Source organism: Tripterygium wilfordii, chromosome 4 (assembly GCF_013401445.1).
Source record: "Tripterygium wilfordii isolate XIE 37 chromosome 4, ASM1340144v1, whole genome shotgun sequence".
Lineage (NCBI taxonomy): Eukaryota > Viridiplantae > Streptophyta > Magnoliopsida > Celastrales > Celastraceae > Tripterygium > Tripterygium wilfordii.
Genome location: NC_052235.1, coordinates 7,430,184 through 7,455,713, shown reverse-complemented (window position 1 = coordinate 7,455,713; position 25,530 = coordinate 7,430,184). Strand labels below are relative to the sequence as shown.

General features: G+C 37.7%; 3 protein-coding genes and 1 non-coding gene across 5 annotated transcripts; 2 read left to right on the top strand and 2 right to left on the bottom strand.

The window, feature by feature from the left end:
- Window positions 1–1,530: 1,530 nt before the first annotated feature.
- On the top strand, window positions 1,531–5,018 carry LOC119996138 (probable glycosyltransferase At3g07620). 2 transcript variants are annotated; one of them, XM_038842671.1, is made up of 5 exons: window positions 1,531–1,911; window positions 3,091–3,658; window positions 4,057–4,431; window positions 4,658–4,721; window positions 4,804–5,018. In XM_038842671.1, the coding sequence occupies exons 1-3, from the start codon at window positions 1,545–1,547 to the stop codon at window positions 4,091–4,093; spliced, it is 972 nt and encodes a 323-aa protein (XP_038698599.1). In that variant the 5' UTR covers window positions 1,531–1,544; the 3' UTR covers window positions 4,094–4,431; window positions 4,658–4,721; window positions 4,804–5,018. The 2 variants fall into 2 exon arrangements, with proteins under 2 accessions (XP_038698599.1, XP_038698598.1); XM_038842670.1 differs by having other exon boundaries at window positions 4,658–5,018.
- Window positions 5,019–5,098: 80 nt separating this feature from the next.
- On the top strand, window positions 5,099–6,136 carry LOC119996139 (B3 domain-containing protein At3g25182-like). The gene has a single exon (XM_038842672.1). It carries the CDS (start codon window positions 5,427–5,429, stop codon window positions 5,820–5,822), a length of 396 nt encoding a protein of 131 aa, XP_038698600.1. The 5' UTR covers window positions 5,099–5,426; the 3' UTR covers window positions 5,823–6,136.
- A 4,035-nt stretch (window positions 6,137–10,171) lies between these two features.
- On the bottom strand, window positions 10,172–12,276 carry LOC119996880 (B3 domain-containing protein At5g38490-like). Its single transcript, XM_038843661.1, has 2 exons — window positions 11,047–12,276; window positions 10,172–10,515 (listed from the first exon to the last, which is right to left on the bottom strand). Exon 1 carries the CDS (start codon window positions 12,274–12,276, stop codon window positions 11,074–11,076), a length of 1,203 nt encoding a protein of 400 aa, XP_038699589.1. The 3' UTR covers window positions 10,172–10,515; window positions 11,047–11,073.
- A 2,745-nt stretch (window positions 12,277–15,021) lies between these two features.
- LOC119998032 lies at window positions 15,022–15,128 on the bottom strand. Its single transcript, XR_005468159.1, has one exon. It is a non-coding gene; the product is annotated as a small nucleolar RNA R71 (small nucleolar RNA).
- Window positions 15,129–25,530: the final 10,402 nt, after the last annotated feature.

The following is a 25,530-nucleotide window of genomic DNA, read 5'->3' as shown; positions in this document are numbered from 1 at the left end:
TATATATAAATATATATTATAATATTCATTATGACAGTCGGTCGATTTTATAAAAATATTCAAAACCGACCAATTATTTTGGTTTTTTATTTGAAAAAAACCAATCGATTGGTTTTTGAAAAAGAAAAATAGTTAAACCGATCAAATGGTCGGTTTGAGGGGGCGGTTCGGTTTTCTTAGCTTTTTTTGACAACCCTAATATCCACCATTGCCACCATCCGTCTCCATCTCTACCACTGTCATCGTCGCACCTCCACCATTATCTTCTTCATTTTCTTTTTCTTTTTCTTTTTATTATTTTTCGTCTTCATATTCTTAGATCTGAGATGTAATCTTTATTCAAATCTAAGATTGTACGGTTATAATGTCATTGTTTCAATGTTACTGTTTTGATACAGTAACATATACAATGAAATATTTTGACTTACTTTCTTAATTGCATATACTATGAAATTGTAACATTATACGATCAAAATATTAGTATTATATGATGTAGGTTCAGTGACATGGTATTTACAAAAAAAAAAATCGACTAGTGGGATTGAAAATTTTACATTATCATAATTGCATGAAATTTGATCGAGTGAATGGTTTCAACGTGGTGATCAAGGAAAACACACAAGCACGCCTTTAAAGAAAATAAAATAGTAGTTTTCTTTTAATTAGTAATTACTCAATATTATCATTATTGGTGTATTTTTAATAGGTTAACTAATTAGTGAATATATATATTTTTGCATTAGTGAATATATAAATTATTATTATATAATATAATTATAATTATAGTGTCACTATTTACTAATATTAATTTATTGACTAGTGCTATTTTGCTAATGTATTAAGCTAATTGTAATATAGTTATAATATATAAATAGTTATATATGATTTAATCAATTATTTGAGTGGTAGTATTATAATGTAGTCAGTTAATCTTATAATCTATTAGCTAGAACAATCTTGCGATTATTTCACTAATGCAATTTATCTAATTTAATCAAAATCCCCTACATAGTGTAACAAAGTGATCAGTGGTATTATGATGTGATTACTCAATTTTATAACTAATTGGCTAAATAAATTATTACATTGTAATTGAATCATCCAATTAATTAGTGTATTGTTATGTAATCCATTAGCCTATGGTACTGTAATATAATTACAATAATTTGAGTGATAGTTTATTTGGTGAATTTATTTGGATTCAAAACTATATGAACTTCGGAGATCATGAGTTTGATTCCTACTAGGAACAATACCGTTACGACTATTGACTGGGCTCTGACCCAACTTACCCCGTCCGAGTGGAATTGGAGCCCCCAATCCCCTTTAGCAAAGCAAACAAAACATGAATTAGGGTTGATGACAAAATGGTGGTATATTTTGTAAATTTAAGAATAGAAAACAAGACAAATCAAAATTCTAGGATAAAAATGAGAAAACTTGCAAATTTGAAGGATATAATCATAAATAAGTAAAAAAGAGAATCAGATGTGGTACATTTTCATTCCATGGGTAGCCTAAACTGGAGACTCTGTGTTCTCTCCATGGCAAACTCGTCCTTCCTTCTCCACTACTACAATAACCGGAGACTCTCGGCCTCGTCTCGGTCCTTCTTCTTTATACCCACAACTTTGGCTCTCTTAACCTCTCTCTTCATTCTCTTGTACATTTACACTACTTCTAATCTCTTCACCTATCACCACCAACACCATCGCCATATTCACCTAAAGCCTCCACTTGATTCCTCTTCGATCGCTCGTTCGACCCATGGAAGATCGATCCCAATTTCGGTACAAAATGGGTCTATCAATTTATACACGAATTCCCAAAAAGGAGCTCCCTTGGTGGAAGATGGGAGTGATGGAAATGTTGGGAGTCAACGATCTTCAAGGGTTCCGTTTCACTCAACTGGTATGTGAACTTTTGGTATTGGGTATTTTCTGTAGCCGCTCACTTTGCTTGTTCTTGTGATGATTTACTTGTTCTTATGATGAATTATGGCTTGGTCAATGTTGAGTTTTGTGCTAGAGGGTGTTGATGAGTTGTTGAATTTCATTGATACTTTAGGGGCTGACGAGTGTTGAAGTAAATCCCCTAAACATTTACCTGAATATTTAGTTAGAAATTACGGCTGTAGATGCCTTTTCTTGTAAGGAATTGATGCCAAAAGCCCTTAGAAACTTGAGTTTGTTGCTCATAGACGTGATGAATCTTCCATGTTGGGTAGAAATCCTTGAGTGTACCTGAGGGTCTCTAGAGGCGTGCATGGTTATTGATTAGTTGTTGACGAATTATGGCGAATTTTGATTTCTCTTGCAATGGTTATTGATTAGTTGTTGATGATGTTTGATACCTTTACTGGGATTGTGCATTAATGGTTATCCTTGGAGTTGAAACTGTGGTGAGATGTATCAATTTTGAGCCTTTCGCCTGTAAGTATTTTTCATGCTTAGCGAATTCCCTGTATTTTATAGACATATTTTAATCGGGGTTAAAGTTTAGTTGAAATGTACTCGAGGGGATCTTCTGTTGTGCTATAGTTGATATTTTCATACAATTAGTTGTCGTGTAATCTTTAGAAATTCAGCAATATCCTTCTAAAATCTTGATTATCAAATAGGCGGGAAGTGCACCAACTAAGCCATCATCATTATGAGCATCATGAATGAGGATGAGTCTGTGCTGTGTAGAGTTGAAATGTCGAGTACTCTTTGCTTACATGTATTGTCATATTTTTCCACTTTCCTCACAAGCAACACAAGGATGATGTACCCCTTCTGCATATTCAGCAAGCGGACCACTTCTTCATCTTTCACATGAACGTCATATGTTTTTGTGCACAGTATGAAGAATTTAGTAATCCAGTATAGTTAGTTACTTAGTTTGAATGTCCATAGATGTGTCTTTGCTAATGATTTGGAATAAAATGATTAGACATAATCTTATTACTCAACCCGACATATGAGACTACTTTCTTAACCAGATTTTGGCATAGGTTGGGGTATAGTGCAGGTAAAGAAAATTTCAGTCATGTTTAAACTTTAATGTCTTAGCAACAGGTTCTGGAAAATGTTGGTTTTTATGGTTCAGGAGAATTTGTCAGTTACAACGAGGTGTTCCATGACAAAGATATCTTTCTGGAAGACTATAAAGAAATGAATAGGAGCTTTAAGATATATGTTTATCCTCACAGGAGAAATGATAGCTTTGCAAATGCACTCTTGCCGGTGGATTTTGAACCTGGGGGTAATTATGCCAGTGAAAGTTACTTCAAAAAAGTCCTTATGAAAAGTCACTTTATCACAAAGGATCCAGAAAGGGCAGATCTTTTCTTTCGGCGTTTCTCGATTGCAAGGTTGCGGCATGACCCAAGAATTGGAGTAGGAGGCATCCAAGATTTTATAAGAGATTATATCTTCAACATTAGTCAGAAGTACCCTTACTGGAACCGAACTGGGGGAGCTGATCATTTTTATGTTGCTTGTCATTCCATTGGACGGTCAGCCATGGAGAAAGCAGTCATAGTGCGAGATAATTCCATTCAAGTTGTCTGCTCTTCAAGCTATTTCCTCTCTGGGTACATTACTCATAAGGATGCATCTCTGCCTCAAGTTTGGCCTAGACAAGGAGATCCTCCGAACTTTGCGTCATCTAAAAGGTGATTCTAACTTTTTTTATTCACTTTTCCTTCTCTGAACTTTATATTTGATTTCCGGCGTGTAATTGTGTTGGTAGTGTAAAATTGGTGACAAATATGTTCATTGAAATAGTCAGTGACAAAGGTTTAAGTACCTCCCCAGCCCCCAAAAAGCTTAGTTATAAAAAACAGTTTGATTAACACCTAAAACCTAGGAATATTATGTTTAGTAAAAAAAGTTTGATTAAGCTTCTGTGTTCTTTTAAATTTTTATTACTGGTTCTTCACATGAAAGCTGTTCCCGAATCTCTCTTTTGTTTCTCATAGCAATGGTAAATCTCTTATTGCTCTAATTCGGATTTTCTGTATTTGTTGACATTAGGGTTTCAATTGTGATTATTCTCTTCTGCCATGTGTAGTTTCAAAAGGAGAAAACGAGGGGAAGACAATAGTTAAAAACTGCATCTAATTGTGGACGTTGATCTTCGAGAGAAAGGCTAGCAGACTACTTTGAGTGTCAGCTGTCTTCCCTGTGCCGGGAAGTTGAAAACCTGAACTAGAGCATGTATATAGCTACAGACATACCTCAAGTGCTGGCATGACCGGCCTCTCTGTGCCGGGAACTTGAAAACCTGAACTAGAGCATGGTATCCAGTGCCGCGGCATGTTGTGCAAGATAAAATTGAGCGGGAACTTCTCATTTGTTTTCTTTCGGGCTTTCAATTGCAGATACATCACCGGCTTATATGAAATTTAAAATCGCAGAAGCTTTTGCATCTCTTTCTCCCCCCATGGTAAGCTCTAAAATCAACTGATGTTTGTCTTCCTTTTTTTGTTGCATGTCAATCAATTTTGCTTGGTATGAGTGCATGAATTCTGCAACAAATTCTCTGTTTATCTTCCTCTTTCTGTAGTGTTATAAAAAAGTGATCTGCGGGATTTGACAGCTGATTTTTTTGCCAAAAATTTCATTAGTTGGGCATTAGGCTAATATCGACAGTTACAATTTCATATGCGCAGAAACAGGAATGCCTGTCAGCATCATAAGGAAAAAAGTGAACAGTTAATCTTCAAAGAAGAAAATGTAGGTTACCCACATCAATATTCTAGAATTAATCATATTGATATTACACGGTTGGTTAACAGTGATTTACCTCTGATGGCAGTGGAATATGCATGCATGGAAGTATAATTTAAGAATGAAGTTCCTTCTCTTGCGAACTCATATACCCAGCCAAGTTATTCCTTGCAAACATATCTGAATGCATAGATACGCATCTTGAACTAGAAGGGAGCAAAATCTGGGACAAGAAGGTCTCCAACACTTCGAGTTGATCCAACAAACTCAGATGGGCATGAAGAACTAGAAGTTACAGTATTGTGATAGTTGACTGGTTTCCCACTACCGGAGATTCCAATGGATTCAATATGTGGTGATGGAACCAAAACCTTTAAATTCAATATATGGTTTCCCACTACTGTCAACAGCTCCAAAACATCTTTTCATGCCTTTCCTCTCTTCATCGTTCAATAAGCTTTCTCTCTCCACAGGCTTCCTGGGGAGCTTTTCTCTCATTAGTCTCTCTTGCTTTGCCATGTCAAATTCTGGGTATACAATTTGACAGGGTAAAGCAAGAGAGACTAATGAGAGAAAAGCCCTCAAGAGACCTATAGATAGTGAAAGCTTATTGAATGATGAAGAGAGAGAGGCGTGTAAAGATGTTTTAACGTTATTGACAGTGTGGAAAATGTTCTGCAATTCGAAAAAAATAAGAGTTTGAAATCTGATATGGCTGAACCTGATTTGCCTCAAGAATTCAGGCAGCGAATAATGGAGTTGGAAGGCATTGATATAGTGTTGGTACTTCAAAAGGAGCTCTTCAAGGCTGACGTAAGCAAGGATCAAACTCGTTTCTCAATTTCAAAGAACCAAGTCAAGAATATGTTTCTCATAACAGATCAAGAGATGAGAATACATAAACATGATGCCAAGAAATGGATGACTATAGAAGTACTACTGATCGAACCAGATCTTCAAGAGAGTAGGCTGAATCTCAAAATATGGGATATGAAGAAGGTATCAGGAAGCAGCAACTCACCTTATGTCCTAGTAGGCGGCTGGTATCCAATTGCAAAGAGAAATGACTTGAAGGTAAATGATCTTGTTCAATTATGGGCATTTTGAAGAGGCTCAGAACTCTGTTTTGCTCTTGTGGTTGTGCAAAGAGCACAAGTTGAAGATGGAAACAACAGCAGCAATGCAGATGGTGCAAGCACAAGTTAGAAGACCACTAGAATTATCTGAATGATTTTCAGTGTGTAGTTTCATTAGAATTATCCGTTTGAATGTAAATTAATATAATCTGAGTTAACCGAGTCAAAGAGAGGCCTTGAAAATTATTTCTTGTCTCTGTATTATGAGGCGTGCATTTAGATGACTGACATATCATGCAGTTTTTTATTTGAGATTAATATATAAGAGGATTGCAGTTACTCAAATGGACTATATTCTTGTCTTCGTTCATGCATACATGTCATAGATTATTAATATATATCTGTATGACTCTATGCATCTGCAACTATATGTTCTCATGATGTATACATTTCCCTCTTGGGATAAAGTGATTATGCTGGTCGTGTTATTTAATTATGTTCATGCAGGGATTAGTATCCAGGTAACTCATGAAAATAGATGAGCTTTCCAAGTAAGAAATTTTTAGAGATATGCAGGTTTTTCTGAATGCATGTTCTGCAAAAGAGGAAGCGTTCGTGAGTTCACATCTATTATGATCAGTCAGCAACTCGGCATTTGAGTTAGATTTGCAATTTGTATTTGTGGCTTTATTTGGAGTTAAGTTTTGCTGTTTTTGCCAATCATAGCTTAGGGAAAAACTCGTCTTTTTGCCCTAATCATTGATTATCAAGCATATTAATTTTGGTTGATGAAGTTCCACTGTTCTAGCATTTCTTGAGTCAATCTTAAGCAAGGTTAATGGGTACTTCATAATATTGAAGAAGAAGAGAAAGAAGGCGCACTGGGAAGTCACAATGAGAAGCTGGCACTTGCTTTTGGGCTTCTTTATACTTCTCCAGGGATGTGAGAAACAGTGAGCGACTACGATTTCTCGGGAGACTCTGAGAGAGCATCTGACTGACTATGATTCTACAATTAATCTATGAACGTGAGAGACGCTAAGGTGGGGAGAGTCTGAGTGAGAGGCAAATGAGAGTAGGGCGGAGCTAGAATATGACGTTGGAGGGACTAATATTAAAAACATATATTTTTAAGCCGGGCGAGAAAACTTGGCGGGGTAGAAAATTTTTTTAGGTTTATTTATTACATTGCACCTCTTATTTTATTCTAGAAGACTAACACTCTGAAAGTATGAATAAAGTGATATTGTGTTTGGTTTGCAGGTCGGATCATGAAGAAGAAGATCAGAAAGAAGATGAGGAAGAAGAAAGGATTCGGAGAGATGGAGAAGAAAATTATGAGATATGAGAAAGCCCAAAGAGAACTAGGGCAAAAACCAACGAGCCCACATCAAGAAGTTCTATAGAAGGGAGTCGTTATTTACACATGAACTTGGACTCTGTACACACACTTGTTTAATACACCCAATTTTTTTTCTCAATACACACATTCAATTTCCCAAATTACCTTTACTACATATTAATTACAATTACATAACCTCATTCACATTTTAGAAAGATTAGCAGTTCCGAAAAAATTCAAACTGGACATGTTTTGAGTATAAAATAATTGATCATCAAATCAAACACACAACAGAATTTGGGTTAGTCTCATCTCTATTATTGTTTTTGATAAAAGACGCAGACTTTTATTAGAAAGGAAAGTGAACAGATTAAGGAGAAGGACGAACGCAGCTAGGCTACATATCTAACCAGGAAACAAGCATTATAGGCATGTCAACAACCTTTTTATCCAAGGAATCAACCACATTGTTTGCCTCTCTCAAAACATGCTGAAAGGAGACAGGTAACGTGATTTTGCAGATTGAAGATGGCATGTAAATTGATACGAATATCCCACATTGCTTAGATATGGGAGTTGTGATCTATTTATAAAGAGGGCAAATACCTTCTTTAATCAGCAAACAAGTTTTCTAGGTAGTGGCCTATTGGGCTTGTTGGTTACAACCAGCCCATATGTGGGTAGTGGTTGGGCTTGTGTGGTTGTTTAAGGAATGTATGGGCCTGTTGGGTGTGTGTATGGACGCGCACTTGGCCTGGTTCGTTTTCTAGGTAGTGACCTATTGAGTTTGTTGGTTACAACCAGCCCATATGTGGGTAGTGGTTGGGCTTGTGTGATTGGTTAAGGAATGTATGAACCTGTTGGGTGTGTGTATGGGAGCGCACTTGGCCTGGTTCTTATCATAAATCCTGGTCTAATCTTCAAGGGATAAAAAGACTTCTTTGAGATCCAGGTGATGGCGCACTTGGCCTGGTTCGTTTTCTAGGTAGTGACCTATTGAGCTTGTTGGTTACAACCAGCCCATATGTGGGTAGTGGTTGGGCTTGAGTGATTGGTTAAGGAATGTATGAACCTGTTGGGTGTGTGTATGGGAGTGCACTTGGCCTGGTTCTTATCATAAATCCTGGTCTAATCGTCAAGGGATAAAAAGACTTCTTTGAGATCCAGGTGATGGCGTTTAAAGAGTCCGACTCCACTAGGAAACTACAAGCTTCATTTGAGTTGAAATCGACACAGAGTTGGAGAGCTATTGGTATTGCCTGAATTTCAGCAGCGGTAGAGTCAGCGCAGCCGATGCACACCTCCAATGCCAACGTTACTGCCAATTGAAAACAATATGCCAGCGTTACTGCCAATTGAAAACAAAATTAGGGAGATGGGTTTAATATACAGGACAAGCTTGTTTGCTTGGTCAATTTGGCAACCATATATAGCATGTTTCGTCCCTATCTCTCTTTCTTCTTGCTGCCATGAATTTATAGAGTTTTTGGAAGTAGCAAAAAGTTAATAGGTTTTAAGGTAATCCCATATAAAATAAATTGGTAAACTTAATTTTTTAAAAAAAAATTGTGTATAAAGAGTCCAAATTCGAGTGTAAATAACCGCTCCCTTTATAGAATCTAAAACATTGACACAAAGTTGAGAGGGGTAGCTGCGCACCATGGAGGGAAACAGAGAAAAAGCTACAATATTATCATATGCTTAAGTGTATTTTTTTTTAGGAAAATCTGCACCAAGCTACAGCCCAGTGCAGTCCCCCTCCCTCCGCCCCTGAATGAGAGAATGAGAATCAAATACATTTTGACTTGTTTACGTGTTGGGTTTATCCCAAAATCCTTGTCAATTTCAAGCTATGTCGTTCATTCCAAATTTTCTTGTATTTGTTTCTTGTCAAGTTTCAATGTCAACCATCGTTGTGTAAATTGTTCTTGGTGTCTATCTATTTTTCTTCATTCCAATCTCAACAAAGCGCACTTCAATGGAGTTGAGGAACCTAGAACTATTGAGGTCCCAAGATAGTTCGTTCAATTGTCTAGATAGAAGTCTTATTTACATTCGGTGCATTTCAGTTCATTAGTGTAGGAAACTATAATACTTGGCACACCTGCAAATTATCATCACCTTGGGCCACTTTTTGGTGACAACAGAATCAGATGAGGTACATTCCACGAGTATCCTAAACTGGAGAGACACTGTATCCTCTCCATGGCAAACTCGTCCTTCCTTCTCCACCACTACGAAATGGGTCTGTCAATTTCTACACGAATTCCCAAAAAGGAGCTCCCTTGGTGGAAGATGGGGGTGATGGAAATGTTGGGAGTCAACGGTCTTCAAGGGTTCCATTTCGCTCAACTAGTATGTGAATTTTTGGTATTGGGTATTTTGTGTCGCCGCTCACAGCACTCTACCTTTTCTTATGATGAAGGATGGCTTGTGAATGTTGAGTTTTGTGCTTGAGGATGTCGATGAGTTGTTGAATTTCATTGATACTTTAGAGGACTGATGATTGTTAAAGGAAATCGTGTAAACGTTTACCTGAATATTTAGATGAAAATTACGGCTACAGATGCTTCTTCTTGTAAGGAATTGAGGCCAAAAGTCCTTAGAAACTTGAGTTTGTTGCTCATAGACATGTGATGAATCTTCCATGTTGGGTAGGAATCCTTGAGTGTACCTAAGGGTCTCTAGAGGCTTGCATGGTAATTGAATTCTCCTATATGGTTATTGATTAGTTGTTGAAGGTGTTTGATACTTTTACTGAGATTGTCGATTGTACCCGAATAACACCAGGTAACACTAAGATAAACCCGAATAACACTGTCCTGGGCTAAACCCGAAAATCACAAGAGTATTGGTATTGCTATGAATATACACATTATATACCAAAACTTTTCTTTCATTTTCATTTTCAAACAGAATGAAAAAGAAGGAAAAAAAACATAGCTTAGCACCTGCTGAAGTTGCCTCAACAAATGGATCATTCGATATACCAGTTGGTGCTTAACTTGTTGCCAATTCTTTACCAGCAGCACATAATATTGATCTAAACCAAAATTTTTCCGGCAAAGACAAGAAACATAAAACATCAAATGAAACAAGCATGGAGAAATTGTAGCGTTTCACAAGAGCAAGATCATCAGCAATCAAAACATTTTGAAAGTCTATCTCAGGAAAAACTGTAACTAGTTTGTACAAACATTGACTGTTGGACCCTAGAAGTTCTCCATCAGATCTGTAGACATTTGGGATCCGTTATTAACGTACATAGCTAAGTATTACCAACCCAGCGGGTTGAAATAAACGAGACAGAACATGTAATACACAATGCTTGTCAGCAGTATGCTCCAACAATTTCGATTTTTACCCAGCCAAGCCAAAAGTCCTGCATGGAAAAATGATGGGAATTATGAGTGGTTTATTTCCATTAAGTGCAAAAGACAGACAGATACAGATGTTTCTTCAATATGGGTTCAAAAAACGCTGAAAAGTGACTCAGGAAATGCTAGAACAGTACAACTTCATCAACCAAAAGTTAGTATTTGACTTGCCCTAATCAATGATTGGCAAAAACAACGAAAAGAATGTCACTCTGGTCATCTAGGAATGATCTAGGCCACATGAATTAACATAGTTAGTCTAGTCTTGAGGCCAAAAACCCAAAAAAAGAAACATTGTTATGCCAAGTATTTGCTTGATATAAATGCAGTATAGCATGTCTTGACATAATCCTAAGCTTAACTCCAAAAAAGCAACAAGTACAAATTGCAAATCTAACTCAAATGCTGAGTTGCTGACCGATCATAAAATATATGAGCTCAGAAAAACTTCCCCTTTTTCAGAACACGCTTTCAGGAAAACCTAGATATCTCTACAAATTTCATACTTGAAAGGCCTATCTGTGTTCGTGTGTTACCTGGATACTAATACCCGCATTAGCATATTAAATAGCATGACCAGCAGAGTCCCTTGCACCACCTGCATTGCTGTTGGTGTTTCCGTCTTCAACTCGTGCTCTTTGCACAACCACAAGAGCAAAACAGAGTTCTGCGCATCTTCGGAATGACCATAATTGAACAAGATCATTTACCTTCAAGTGATTTCTCTCTGCAATTGGGTACCAGCCGCCTACTAGGACATAAGATGAGTTGGTCCTTCCTGATACCTTCTTCATATCCCATATTTTAAATTTGAGTGTGCTCTCTTGAAGATCTGGTTGAATCATTAGTACTTCTATAGCCATCAATTTCTTGCCATCACGTGTGTGAATTCTGCTCACTTCAACCTCTGTAAGAAACTCATTCTTGACTTGGTTCTGCGGAATTGAGAAACGAGTTTGAATCTCGTTTACGTCAGCCTTGAAGAGCTTCTTTTGAAGTACCAACACTATATCAGTGCCTCCCAACTCCATTATTCGCTGCCTAAATTCTTGAGGCAAATCAGGTTCAACTGTATCAGATTTCAAACTCTTATTTGTCTTGAATTTCATAACATCTTCTACACTGTCAACAGCTTCAAAACTTGTTTTCATGCCTTTCTTCTCTTCATCAATCAATAAGCTTTCATTGTCAACAACTTCAAAACTCGTTTTCATGCCTTTCTTCTCTTCATCAATCGATAAGCTTTCACTGTCAATAGCTTCAAAACTTGTTTTCATGCCTTTCTTCTCTTCATCAATCGATAAGCTTTCACTGCCAATAGCTTCAAAACTTGTTTTCATGCCTTTCTTCTCTTCATCGATCAATAAGCTTTCACTGTCTATAGGCCTCTTGAGGAGCTTTTTTCTCATTGGTCTCTCATGCTTTGCCTTGTCAAATTCTGGGTACGCACTTTCCTTCCTCGAGGACTTTTCCCCAACTAGACACTCTTTCATGAGCGTATTAGGTGTTGGATCAAACCCTAAGCTCATCTTCTGCTTCTTGAAGTTCAAAACATGTTCTTCCCTTTCAACAGCTTTGAAGCTCATCTTCATGGTATTCCTCTCATCTTCATCCACCACAACCGACCTCTTGAGGAGTTTCTCCTTCTCCAGTCCCTTCTCTCTCTCAAATTTCTCAGTTGCAACTTCTGCAACCTCTAACAAGACGTTAAAGGAACTCTGGTCTTCCTTCACCTCTCTCCCGTCAAAATCCTCCAGACTCAACATCTTCAACCTTAAAATTTTCCTTTTTCACGGCAGTCAATCAACCAAGAAAGAACGGTTCTTATTTTTCTCAAGGATATCTGAACGTAAGAAGTTTTATTCACACGAGATAAAGCCGATCTGGTACGTGTCGTGTATTTGCTGTGTAATCAGAATCATAACGTATGCATTACGTCATTTGGTTCATATTTAATATCGATCGGTCATGGTAATGGGGTAATGAAACAAATGTATTAGAAAATTGTAATATAGTTAGAATGGATTCGGGGGAGGTTCAGTGATAAAAAATTTACTTGCAATTGAAGTAATCAAAATCTTCCCCAATTGCATTCGAAAGATTTATTGACTTGTGTAAATCAATTAAATTTAATTATCTTATTCAATCAACTAATACAGTGGTGGTATTATAATGTAATAAACTAATATTATAATTTATTAACTTGTGTGTAATTATGATAACGAAACAAATGTATTAGAATAGTTAGAATGGATCCGGGGGAGGTTGATAGGTGTGATAATACCTATTGTTTTTGGTAGGAATCTCCCCCTCTTAAGCTTCATTTAAATAAATAATGAGTGTATTTATGTTTTGATTTGTATTTTTTGATAGGTTGATTGCGGTTTGGATGAAAAGTGATGAAAAAAAGGGCTGAACTGAAGAAAATGTCCACCGACCTTCGTGTGTTCAAATACTTATAACTTTTTGTCACGTTATCGGAATCAAGCGAAATAAAAGGCATTGGAAACTAGACATCTCAAGCTTTCCGTAGACGCTAAAATCGTGCAAATCGGACGTCGTATGGAGATTTTGGAATCATTCCACGCCTAGGCGCAATATTTGTGCACGCCCAGTATCACTTGTGCACGCCCAGTCCAGCGAGTTGGGGCGTGAATTTGAAGTTGTGCACGCCTAGGATTGCGCCTAGGCGTGCGCCTAGGCGTGCGCCTAGGCGTGGTGCGCCTAGGCGTGAATACAACGCGCCTAGGCGCACAAGACAGTTTTTTGGGATGTTTTAATTCGCGAACTTGCCGAGCCGCACGACACTTTTGAACCTAGAACTGATTTTCTGGGGAGCGAAACCAGAGGGGGAAGGCGATTCTTGGAGCTAGGAGGAGAGATTCTTCAGCTCAACTTGGATCTACTCAACTAATTGGGTTTATTCATGATTTTCTCATCTCTCCTTTTGTGTTTTTCTCTCATTATGTGTAACTAAATCTCTTGTGCCAAGGCTAGGATGAAGCCTTGGGTTTGATGACTTTGTTTATGACTTGATTTACATATATATGAGTTGATTTGGGTATAAATCTTGTGTTTCTATGTTTGATTGCAATTTCTTCATGCTTGTGGTGTTTGGCCAACACTTTAGGTTTTTGGATGAAATTGTTTGGAGAATTTGCTTAGACAATAATATGTCAAGTAGATTATGCTTCTTGAAACACTTGATTATGAATGTGTCTCCCTTTAATTAGGTGACAATTTGTATGAATTCTAATCTCCATAGAACTCCATGAATTCCTATGCATGTTTAGACCAATAAGATGGCTAGAATGTATTTAGGAATATCCGACCTAGACCAATAAGATGGCTAGTAATCGATTTTAGGGAGACTTGGCTTAAGTGCGCTAAAACCGACTTAGGTACGGATTCGTTATGCCCGAATTAGCAAATATGTGTGTGAATTTGTGTCATTGCAAGTCATTTCCCAAGGGGGATTCCAAAGCCTTGGTGTTCATCTCATATTTGTTAAATCATCTCATTTGCATTAGTTGCATCCTAATTCTAAGAAAATACCAAAAACACTTTGCTCTTTGCTTGTTTTAGTTGAATTACCAAACCAAACAATCTTGAGTTGAATTTTACTTTTGATTGCATTGTCCATATATACATACAAATATACATTTGGATTAAACATAACACCGTCCCTGTGGATTCGACCCTTGCTTATCATTGTGCTGTAGTCGCCGACTAGTACACTTGCTAGTAAGGTTAATTTAGACCCAACAAGTTTACGGCGCCGTTGCCGGGGACGGTTGCTTATATTTGATCCATTCTTGTTTATATACATAGATACTTACATACTTAGTTTAGCTCTTTCTTACTTGATAATTAGTGATCCTTATACTTTTCTTTCTTGTTTGTAGTTCATGCAAGGAAGGCGTTCTCAAGATACAGAAATTCTTCCTGTTGATCTAGACTTGGAACGTGCACGAAGGAACAAGAGAGACAAGGATTTTCTTGAGGAGAAATCTTCCACTCGTTCTATCTCTCCTCCTATATCCAGCTCTAGTTCATCTAGTGACAACATTTTGGGAGAACATTCTGAACAGGAGAGCATGGCTGAAAATCGTGAGGAAGTTGGCAACAATGCCAACAATGCAAATGCTCCTGTTACCATCATGGACTACTCTATGCCACAATTCTCTACTAGACAATCTTGCATCGTATTACCAATCATTCCGCCAAATCTATCTTATGAGCTTAAATGTCATGTGATTAACATGCTCCCATCATTCTCAGGAGCGGAAAATCAAGATGCTAATGATCACATTGATAATTTTCTGGAGATTTGTGGCACTCAAAAAATTCAAGGCATATCTGAAGAGTTCATACGGTTGAAGCTATTTCCTTTTTCTCTTAAGGAAAGTGCTAAGATCTGGTTCAAGACTCTGCCACCAAATTCTATCACTTCTTGGGATCAACTTTCTGCTAAGTTTATTCAGAAGTTCTATACTCAGTCAAGGACACAGAGGCTCAGGGATCAGATTTTCCATTTCAGGCAGAACAAGGGAGAACCACTTTTTAAGGCTTGGGAGCGATATAAAACTTTATTGATTGGTTGCCCACATCATCAATTCTTGCCATGGCAGATTATATCATACTTTTACCAACATCTGGCTGATGAATGCCGCCATAGGTTAGATGCAGCTGCTGGAGGAAATATTATGGCTAAGGAACCTACTGAAGCCAATGAAATTATTGAGACTGTGGTAGCAAATTCCTCACAATGGGATAATCGTGATCTTGATGCTCCTAGACACATGGTTTATGAGGCTAGTGCTTCAAATTCAGAGATGGCATCTGTGGCTAGGAAATTGGATGCGGTAGTAACTTTGCTGAGCAGAAATTTGGAGCCTTGTGGCATTTGTGGAGGCACCGATCATCCTACTCATGTATGTTCTAGAAGTGGGACATTTCCTGAAGCTGAAGTTAATGCAGTTCAACCTTTTCATAGGCAGCAGAATGATCCATTTTCTCACACATATAACCCAGGATGGAAGAATCACCCAAATTTCTCCTATGCTTCATCCCAGAATTTCAATCAAGGGCCCAGACCTTGGCAAGCTCCACGACAAGGACCACCTTCTCAAGATGCAAAGAAGTCTGCTATGGAGGACCTTATCACCCAACTTGCTCAATCACAAGTCACAATGCAGCATTCCCAAGCAGAGATGAGCAATTCAATGTCTCAGTTGCAACAAACTGTTTCCAGTAATACTCAGTCCATCGCAAAGCTTGAAATGCAAGTAGGACAACTTGCAAATGCCTTGAGTGAAAGACAGCCAGGAAAGCTGCCGAGTCAACCTGAGGTAAATCCTAAACAGTATGAGGATGCTAATGCTATTACTGTTTTGCGAAGTGGGAAAAATGTGGATAACAAGATTGAGTATAAAAAGCTTGAAGGTGAGAATCATGATGAGCCTATAGTGGTGGAGCCAAGTGTTTTCAAAATACCTCATGTTGAGAAAGAAAAGCCGGAAGAAGAAGAGTATATTCCAAAAGTGCCTTTTCCATCTCGTCTTGCACCGGCTAAGAAAAGCAAGTATAATCGGGATATTTTTGAAGTTTTGAAGAAAGTGGAGATTAATATTCCACTCATTGAGGCAATTAAGTCTATTCCCGCATATGCAAAATTTTTGAAGGAGTTGTGCACTAATAAAAGGAAGATAGGTGATCATGAAGAAGTATTTCTCTCCGAAGAAACGAGTGCTATTTTACAAAAGAAGCTCCCGCCCAAATTAAAAGATCCGGGTAGCTTTACCATTCCTTGTATTATTGGAGAGAAAGAAATTGAAAAGGCCTTGATGGATCTTGGTGCAAGTGTAAATATCATGCCTTATTCTGTTTACACTACTTTGAAGATAGGTGAGTTGAAACCAACTTCAGTCACTCTCCAACTAGCTGATCGCTCTTTAGTGCATCCTTTTGGGTTAGTTGAAGATGTTTTAGTAAAGGTGGGTGAGTTTGTTATTCCGGTGGATTTTCTGGTGCTTGATATGGAGGGTGAACCTAATCCGACAAGAGATGTACCACTCATTCTAGGCCGCGGTTTTATGGCTACCACAAAGACCATTATAGATGTGGAAAAAGGCATGCTCACAATGACAGTCTTTGACAAGACCATTGAGTTCAAAATTTTTAAGGCTATGAAGAGTCCGGATGTCATTAGAGAATGCCTTCATGTTGATATGGTAGGCCATGAGAGAGTGAATTTATTGACAAAAACGGCTTCAAGTGATGAGGGTGTTGAATATGTGGATGGTGATAGCAATGAAGGCAAAAAGACCCCATCATCGCCAATATCCAACGAGCTCGTGGCTACTTCCCTTGTTACTAGCAAGCTATCTCCAACTTTGAAAGGCGTGCGGACAAGAGCAAGGAAGTTGAAAAAGGCACGATCCAAAACAATGTTGAGAGGTAAAGCGAGTGCTCCTTTTGAGACATTGAAATTGTCTATCCATGGTACTTTCACGATAGCGAATTCTAAGATAGAAAAAGGGTGGAAATTTGTGGCTCGCCGACTTGAATTCTGTGGGCCAAATGTTTCGGGGATTTTGAATGGAAAGTATCCTGTGCACCATCCTTCTTGATTTGTTTCACAAGAATTGTTGTGAAGGTGTTGAGGCTTGTGGTGATTTCTCAAATCAGGTTGTCTCTCTCCTTATCTAAAACAAGTGTTGTGTTTAAGCTTTCTCCCTCCCTTTATTTATTTGCATTGATGACCATGCATGTTCTTAAAGTTTGGGGTGAGAGTTTGCTTAAATTGTTAAGTGTTGATGCATACATGGTTGATTTTGTAGGTACAACTACGTCTGGCTGAAGACATTAAACTTAGCGCTATTTGGGAGGCAACCCAATGCAGTATATCCTTTTGTGTATTTTTATTGGCAAAATTTTGTGTGGATGTTAGTTTGCATGTGCTGGAATCTGGCTGCAGGAAAATTGAAATTTCTGGGCAATATGTTATAGCCAGACCACGCCTAGGCGCAGCTTATCCACGCTACGCCTAGGCGCAGCTTATCCATGCCTAGGCGTATACCACGCCTAGGCGCAGCTTATCCACGCCTAGGCGTGTATATATATAAAAAATAAAAAAAAATAAAAAATAAAATAAAAAAACCAAATCTTGATTATATACCACACAAACTGTACACTCACTCACATACCCACGCCGAGCTCTCTCTTTACCGCATGCCTAGGCGCACCTCTCCAATCCTCGCCTAAGCGACAGTCTAAGCGCATCAGGTATGTAATAGTTTCTTCCACATCTGGTCTTTTGTGATCTTTGAGTTCTAAGCTTGCTCTATTCCAAGCAAGAATTGAAGTGAGAGAATTGCCAAGTTTGGCAATGGCATCTCCTAATTTTTGGAGTTTAGGGCTAAAGTAAGGGATATCTTGGTTGATTCTCTCATTCTGAGTCATGTAGGACGTATGGGCTGCCTGATCTGCTGTTTTTGTATACAAATTGTGGGATTTGGAGCTTGAAGCTCGGGTTGCCATGGCAACCCGTGCGTGTTGAGGAAGAAGGGACCACGCCTAGGCGCTGTTCCTTCACGCCTAGGCGTGACTTCGCCTAGGCGCTGTTCCCTCACGCCTAGGCGTGAATTCGCCTAGGCGCGGTTACCTCACGCCTAGGCGTGACTTCGCCTTTCATTATTCCATCGTTTTCATCTTTCTGTGCAGTAATGTGTTTATGATTATCCCTGCGATTCTTAATTGTTGTACATTGCTTTTGCAGGAATTATGCCGCGACAAAAGATATTGGCAACCATGCGCAAGAAGCGCACTTCTCAGTCTACAACACCTCAGCCACCTCATGCAGCAGAGGGGTCTACTTCTGGAGCTGCCACTGATTACTTTGACATTGCTACTCTTGTGCCGGAGATATATTTATCAGCTGATCTGTTGAACAAGGTTGGGGTAAGAAGTGAGCCTTTCGGCCGGCTCTGCCACTTTTGTTCTTTCATTGCTTCCCCGGATGTTTCTGCTGCTGATGTTCCGGTCTATCCAAACCTGGTGCGTGCATTCTATCGCACCGTGGAAGCAACAGGGACTGGCCTCTACCAAGCTATATTGCCTTCCGGGATGATTACTTTTTCTGCTGCTGATGTTAGTGCCAGTATTGGACATCCTACTTCCCAGCCTCCTGATAGTGGTTTCCAGCCACCTATTCCTTCTGCCCAGCTGGAAAATCATGAGTGGATTGTCCAACATTTTACTGGTCGGCGGGGAAAATTTGTTCGGAAATCTGCTCTTCCGCAGGTTATGTATCTTGTGGACCGGCTAGTGCATGGTAACTTATGGCCAACTGGGCACCAGAGTGAGAGGAGGGAGGAGGCATTGGAGATTCTTTATTGTATCTGGACTGGTACTTGGTTTGATCTTGGCCACTATTATATTCAGTCCTTTTTGGCTATCCGTAGGAGCGTGGAGGACACCAAAGTCAAGGTGAAGAGGCTCTTTCTGCCGCGGATCATCACTCGCTTGCTGACATATCTCCAGGTGCTACCTCTGACTCTGCAGTCTGTCTCTCTTCCCATGGAGGCGTATGATTTGAGCAACTGGCGTATTAGTATAGCTCGTATTCGCTCTGCCCCTGCTGGGAGAGCTCGATATGCTCCGGGTGTGCAGCAGTTTGCGGAGGAGGACGAGGATGACGAGGAGGAGGATACCGCTCCGAGTGATGCCGATGCTGCTGATCATGATACTCGGATCAAGGAGATGAGCGACCAGCTGACTCGTCTTGAGCACACTTTCCAGTCTCATGCTGAGTATGTAAAGCAGCAGTTCCAGACTCAGGGTCAGCAGATTACTGATGTCCTATCCATGCTCCAGGAGATGCGGCGCGACAAAAATCTCACTTATGTTCGCCGCAAGATCTCTGGTGGACCCACTCAGTAGTTTCCTCTGCAGGTTGTATTGTTCTACGCTTGTCATCCATTTTATTTTGTCCCGATTATTCCTCTCTTATGCTTTGAGGACAAAGCTTGTTCTAACAGTGGGGTGGTTGGGTAGTCTTATTTTATGCTGCTGTTATTAAGGTCAAGTACTATGGATGATGCCCTCTTATTTTCTGTTAATCTGTGCGTGGATAGACTCCCTTATGTTTCATATTTAAGTTGCGAACCCATCTTGTCCCCTTATATGCTTGAGGAATCATTGATGCCTACTTGATTATTTACGAAATTGATTCACTTGCATTGAAATGTAGTGGGGTATGACTTGGTTGGATATATGTGTTGAATGTGGATTTTCTCTTAGATGAGCTAGAACATCATGTCAGTAATATCATTGGCACTAGTTATTTGTATACAAGTAAAAAAAAAAAAAAAAAAAAAAAAAAAAAAAAAAAAAAAAAAAAACTTGAAAATGATGAAAATCATGTTCCGCTCATGTGTTTTTGCTGAGTAACCGGGGCTCTTGTCTAACCAACTTGAGTTTCGCGTAAAAAGGTGAGGCAGTCATGATGAACATACTAGGCCTGCTTAACTTCGAAACCTTGTCAACTCGAGAAATTGATCCGAGGGGTGCTTTGTCACCTAATGCCCTAAACCTACTGGTTGGGAGTCATTGGTTGAGAACTCGCTACATGGGTTGACTAGAAAGTTTAATGGAGTGAGCATTGCACGGTTCTAGATAAAAAAAAAAAAAGAGAAAACCTTTAGACAGAGTAGTATGTATATAAATAAATGTGCCTTGGTATCATTGTTTGGTTGTTCTTGGGATTCTTGGAATGTGACTATGTTTAGCATGTATAAACTCTTGGAAGCCACATTTTTATGCATTTCCTCTTAGCACTGCATGCCATCTAAAAAAAAAAAAATATATTTAATTGAGTAGGCTGAAAATTTTCCATGAGTATATCATGCGGATGAAGTGTGGGGTGTTTGATATCTTGAGACTGAAACGTTTGTGGGTGTCGTTCTTGTAAGCCCTCAGGAGACACAACTCCTCCACTAGGGACACCTAGGGGTTTAAAGGCTTGTTGCATATGCTAAATGCAACCGCGATTCCTGCGTTAGTGAGTTAAGATGTTAGTGGTACATGTACTTAATCTAGTTTTACTTGAGGACAAGTAAGGTTTAAGTGTGGGGTGTTTGATAGGTGTGATAATACCTATTGTTTTTGGTAGGAATCTCCCCCTCTTAAGCTTCATTTAAATAAATAATGAGTGTATTTATGTTTTGATTTGTATTTTTTGATAGGTTGATTGCGGTTTGGATGAAAAGTGATGAAAAAAAGGGCTGAACTGAAGAAAATGTCCACCGACCTTTGTGTGTTCAAATACTTATAACTTTTTGTCACGTTATCGGAATCAAGCGAAATAAAAGGCATTGGAAATTAGACATCTCAAGCTTTCCGTAGACGCTAAAATCGTGCAAATCGGACGTCGTATGGAGATTTTGGAATCATTCCACGCCTAGGCGCAATATTTGTGCACGCCCAGTATCACTTGTGCACGCCCAGTCCAGCGAGTTGGGGCGTGAATTTGAAGTTGTGCACGCCTAGGATTGCGCCTAGGCGTGGGCCTAGGCGTGCGCCTAGGCGTGGTGCGCCTAGGCGTGAATACAACGCGCCTAGGCGCACAAGACAGTTTTTTGGGATGTTTTAATTCGCGAACTTGCCGAGCCGCACGACACTTTTGAACCTAGAACTGATTTTCTGGGGAGCGAAACCAGAGGGGGAAGGCGATTCTTGGAGCTAGGAGGAGAGATTCTTCAGCTCAACTTGGATCTACTCAACTAATTGGGTTTATTCATGATTTTCTCATCTCTCCTTTTGTGTTTTTCTCTCATTATGTGTAACTAAATCTCTTGTGCCAAGGCTAGGATGAAGCCTTGGGTTTGATGACTTTGTTTATGACTTGATTTACATATATATGAGTTGATTTGGGTATAAATCTTGTGTTTCTATGTTTGATTGCAATTTCTTCATGCTTGTGGTGTTTGGCCAACACTTTAGGTTTTTGGATGAAATTGTTTGGAGAATTTGCTTAGACAATAATATGTCAAGTAGATTATGCTTCTTGAAACACTTGATTATGAATGTGTCTCCCTTTAATTAGGTGACAATTTGTATGAATTCTAATCTCCATAGAACTCCATGAATTCCTATGCATGTTTAGACCAATAAGATGGCTAGAATGTATTTAGGAATATCCGACCTAGACCAATAAGATGGCTAGTAATCGATTTTAGGGAGACTTGGCTTAAGTGCGCTAAAACCGACTTAGGTACGGATTCGTTATGCCCGAATTAGCAAATATGTGTGTGAATTTGTGTCATTGCAAGTCATTTCCCAAGGGGGATTCCAAAGCCTTGGTGTTCATCTCATATTTGTTAAATCATCTCATTTGCATTAGTTGCATCCTAATTCTAAGAAAATACCAAAAACACTTTGCTCTTTGCTTGTTTTAGTTGAATTACCAAACCAAACAATCTTGAGTTGAATTTTACTTTTGATTGCATTGTCCATATATACATACAAATATACATTTGGATTAAACATAACACCGTCCCTGTGGATTCGACCCTTGCTTATCATTGTGCTGTAGTCGCCGACTAGTACACTTGCTAGTAAGGTTAATTTAGACCCAACAGAGGTCTAGTGTTGAAGTAATCAAACTCATCCCCAACTACGGTTCATAAGAGTTATTGACTTGTGTAAATCAATCTTATCTTATTTAATAAACTAATATAGTGGGGCTATTATAACGTAATAAATTAATATTATAATTTATTGACTTGTGTAATTATAATAACGAAACAAATGTATTAGAAAATTGTAATATAGTTAGAGCATCCACAGTGAGTAGTGTTTAGAGTGCTCCAAACAACACTTTATGGTAAAATGTAGTGTTAGTTGTTCACAATGAGTAACATTTGACACTACAAGACATGTAGAAATTGAACTCACACTTCATGTTTGGTGTATGTCTAAATGGATGAATAGTGATAAACACAATCAATCAAATAATGCCACATGTTGAAAAGGAAGAGAGAGATGATGGAAAGTAAGAGAGAGATGATGGAAAGGAAGAGAGACAAGAGGAAGAAAATGAATATGGAGTGTTGCCTCAAGTGTGTTCATTGTGGGTGTATTAGAATATAGCACTTGTTAAATTGATAGTTGCACAAAAATTAAGGTATTTGGAGTATGAGCACAAGTATGGCTGCTCCTAGAATGGTCTTGTGGGAGCCAATGGAGACTCTAAGCCATCAGATTAATCTGATGGTTTCAAAAAACTCATTTTTTATCCGAAATTGCAATTAAAAAAATTTAACTTTTATCTTCTTTCTTTATCTTGTTCCTCTCCTCATTCAAAAGTCAAAATCCACCGCCTCCTTCTCACAAGTTTTAGGGCTTGTCCGTTTGGAGGGTTGGAGGTGTTAGGTTGGGAGGGGTTGAAAAGTGTTGGGAGGCGTTGAGATATTTATATATAATCTTATAAAGAGGTTTTGTCCCAACAGTCCCGAATACCTAAAACGATCAAGGGTTGGGAGGTGTTCTTTCCAAACACCTCCCAACCCAACACCCCCCAACCCTCCAAACGGGCAAGCCCTTAGAAATTTCCTCTCGATTAATATGCCGGCTGTGGTGTTCTTGGGTTTTAGAAATTTTCATTCAAGTTGTAGATCAAATCCCTCTGGAACTCTACAAGGACAAACTCATTCGTGGATCTGTCATCTCTACGATGGCTAGAGGCCGTGCCGCCGTGGTGGTTGGCCTTCAGGAGGAAGACGAAGTCCTCTTTTGGCATGATTATTGTACTAACTAACTTTGTGTAAATAACATTAGTTTTCGTTTTTCATTTTTTATTGGATTTTGAAATTATGAATTAGTGTGTTTATATTTTATTTTAGCTTTCTTTGAAAATGATATTTTACTTCGCTCTGTTCTTGGACTCTATATTTTTTTTAGAGTATCATGATAATTTCTTCTTTTTAATGACTTTGTTCTAGTATCTTCTGTATTTGACCGCATATTTTGACTTTGTTTGACATATTGTAGCATATATGGTAGACAATATATGCTGATAAAAAATGATAACAAATATGATTATTGAAATATTGATAGGTGTTTCGTTGTAATTTTGCTAGTAACATGTAGCATATATGCTGTTAAAATTGCTGCGTAAATTACGTGGAAATGTATTATACATTTAAGTTGTAACAAATTGTAAATAAATAGTAAAATAAATAACAAATAATTTATAAAACGAATAAAAAATTAAAATAAATATACTACCAACAATTACTTTTCGAATAATTTTTATTTAAAGAATAATTTAAAAAATTAAATTATTAACTAATCCAAACTAAAAAGGTGGAGAAATAATGAGGGTAATAGGATATTATAGTCACTCCAATGTAAAGTGAGAATTAAGAAGGAAAATTGTTCTAATAATTGCATAATCTCATATTTGCCTTTCTTCTTCAATAGGCGTAGATCTAAGAAATTCCTAGATCTAAGACACCTACCCTCCATATCTAGGGTTGTCAATCGGTCGGTTATTTGGTATGTTCATCCCCGGACCGAAAGTTCGGTTTTTTCATTAGTGAAAACCAATGACCGATCGGTTTTCGTAACAATGAGGTTATAACTGACCATTCCACTTTGGTCGGTTTTTCGGTTAATACCTCAATTCAGAAAGAAATTTAGAATAAGTAGATCCATTAAAAAATCCGTAATCAATACCCAAATAAGATTATTGAAGTCGCAACATTCTATTCAATATCCCATTCCCGTATTAATATCAAATAATTAATGGTCCAAATTGCAGAGTTATATATCTAATATATATATATATATATATAATATTAATATATACTTATTATCTAAGTATATTAATATAAATCTCAAAGTTCGTGCCTGTTAAGTGATAAGTAGTAAACTAAATACTAATGACTAATCATTAAATACTATATATTGTATATAAATATATATAAATTAAAAATAATGACTAATCATTATATACAATATAGTATATATAAATATATATTATAATATTCATTATGACAGTCGGTCGATTTTATAAAAATATTCAAAACCGACCAATTATTTTGGTTTTTTATTTGAAAAAAACCAATTGATTGGTTTTTGAAAAAGAAAAATAGTTAAACCGATCAAATGGTCGGTTTGAGCGGGCGGTTCGGTTTTCTTAGCTTTTTTTGATAACCCTAATATCCACCATTGCCACCATCCGCCTCCATCTCTACCACCGTCATCGTCGCACCTCCACCATTATCTTCTTCATTTTCTTTTTCTTCTTATTTTTATTATTTTTCGTCTTCATATTCTTAGATATGAGATGTAATCTTTATTCAAATCTAAGATTGTACGGTTATAATGTCATTGTTTCAATGTTACTGTTTTGATACAGTAACATATACAATGAAATATTTTGACTTACTTTCTTAATTGCATATACTATGAAATTGTAACATTATACGATCAAAATATTAGTATTATATGATGTAGGTTCAGTGACATGGTATTTACAAAAAAAAATCAACTAGTGGGATTGAAAATTTTACATTATTAGAATTGCATGAAATTTGATCGAGTGAATGGTTTCAACGTGGTGATCAAGGAAAACACACAAGCACGCCTTTAAAGAAAATAAAATAGTAGTTTTCTTTTAATTAGTAATTACTCAATATTATCATTATTGGTGTATTTTTAATAGGTTAACTAATTAGTGAATATATATATTTTTGCATTAGTGAATATATAAATTATTATTATATAATATAATTATAATTATAGTGTCACTATTTACTAATATTAATTTATTGACTAGTGCTATTTTGCTAATGTATTAAGCTAATTGTAATATAGTTATAATATATAAATAGTTATATATGATTTAATCAATTATTTGAGTGGTAGTATTTTAATGTAGTCAGTTAATCTTATAATCTATTAGCTAGAACAATCTTGCGATTATTTCACTAATGCAATTTATCTAATTTAAT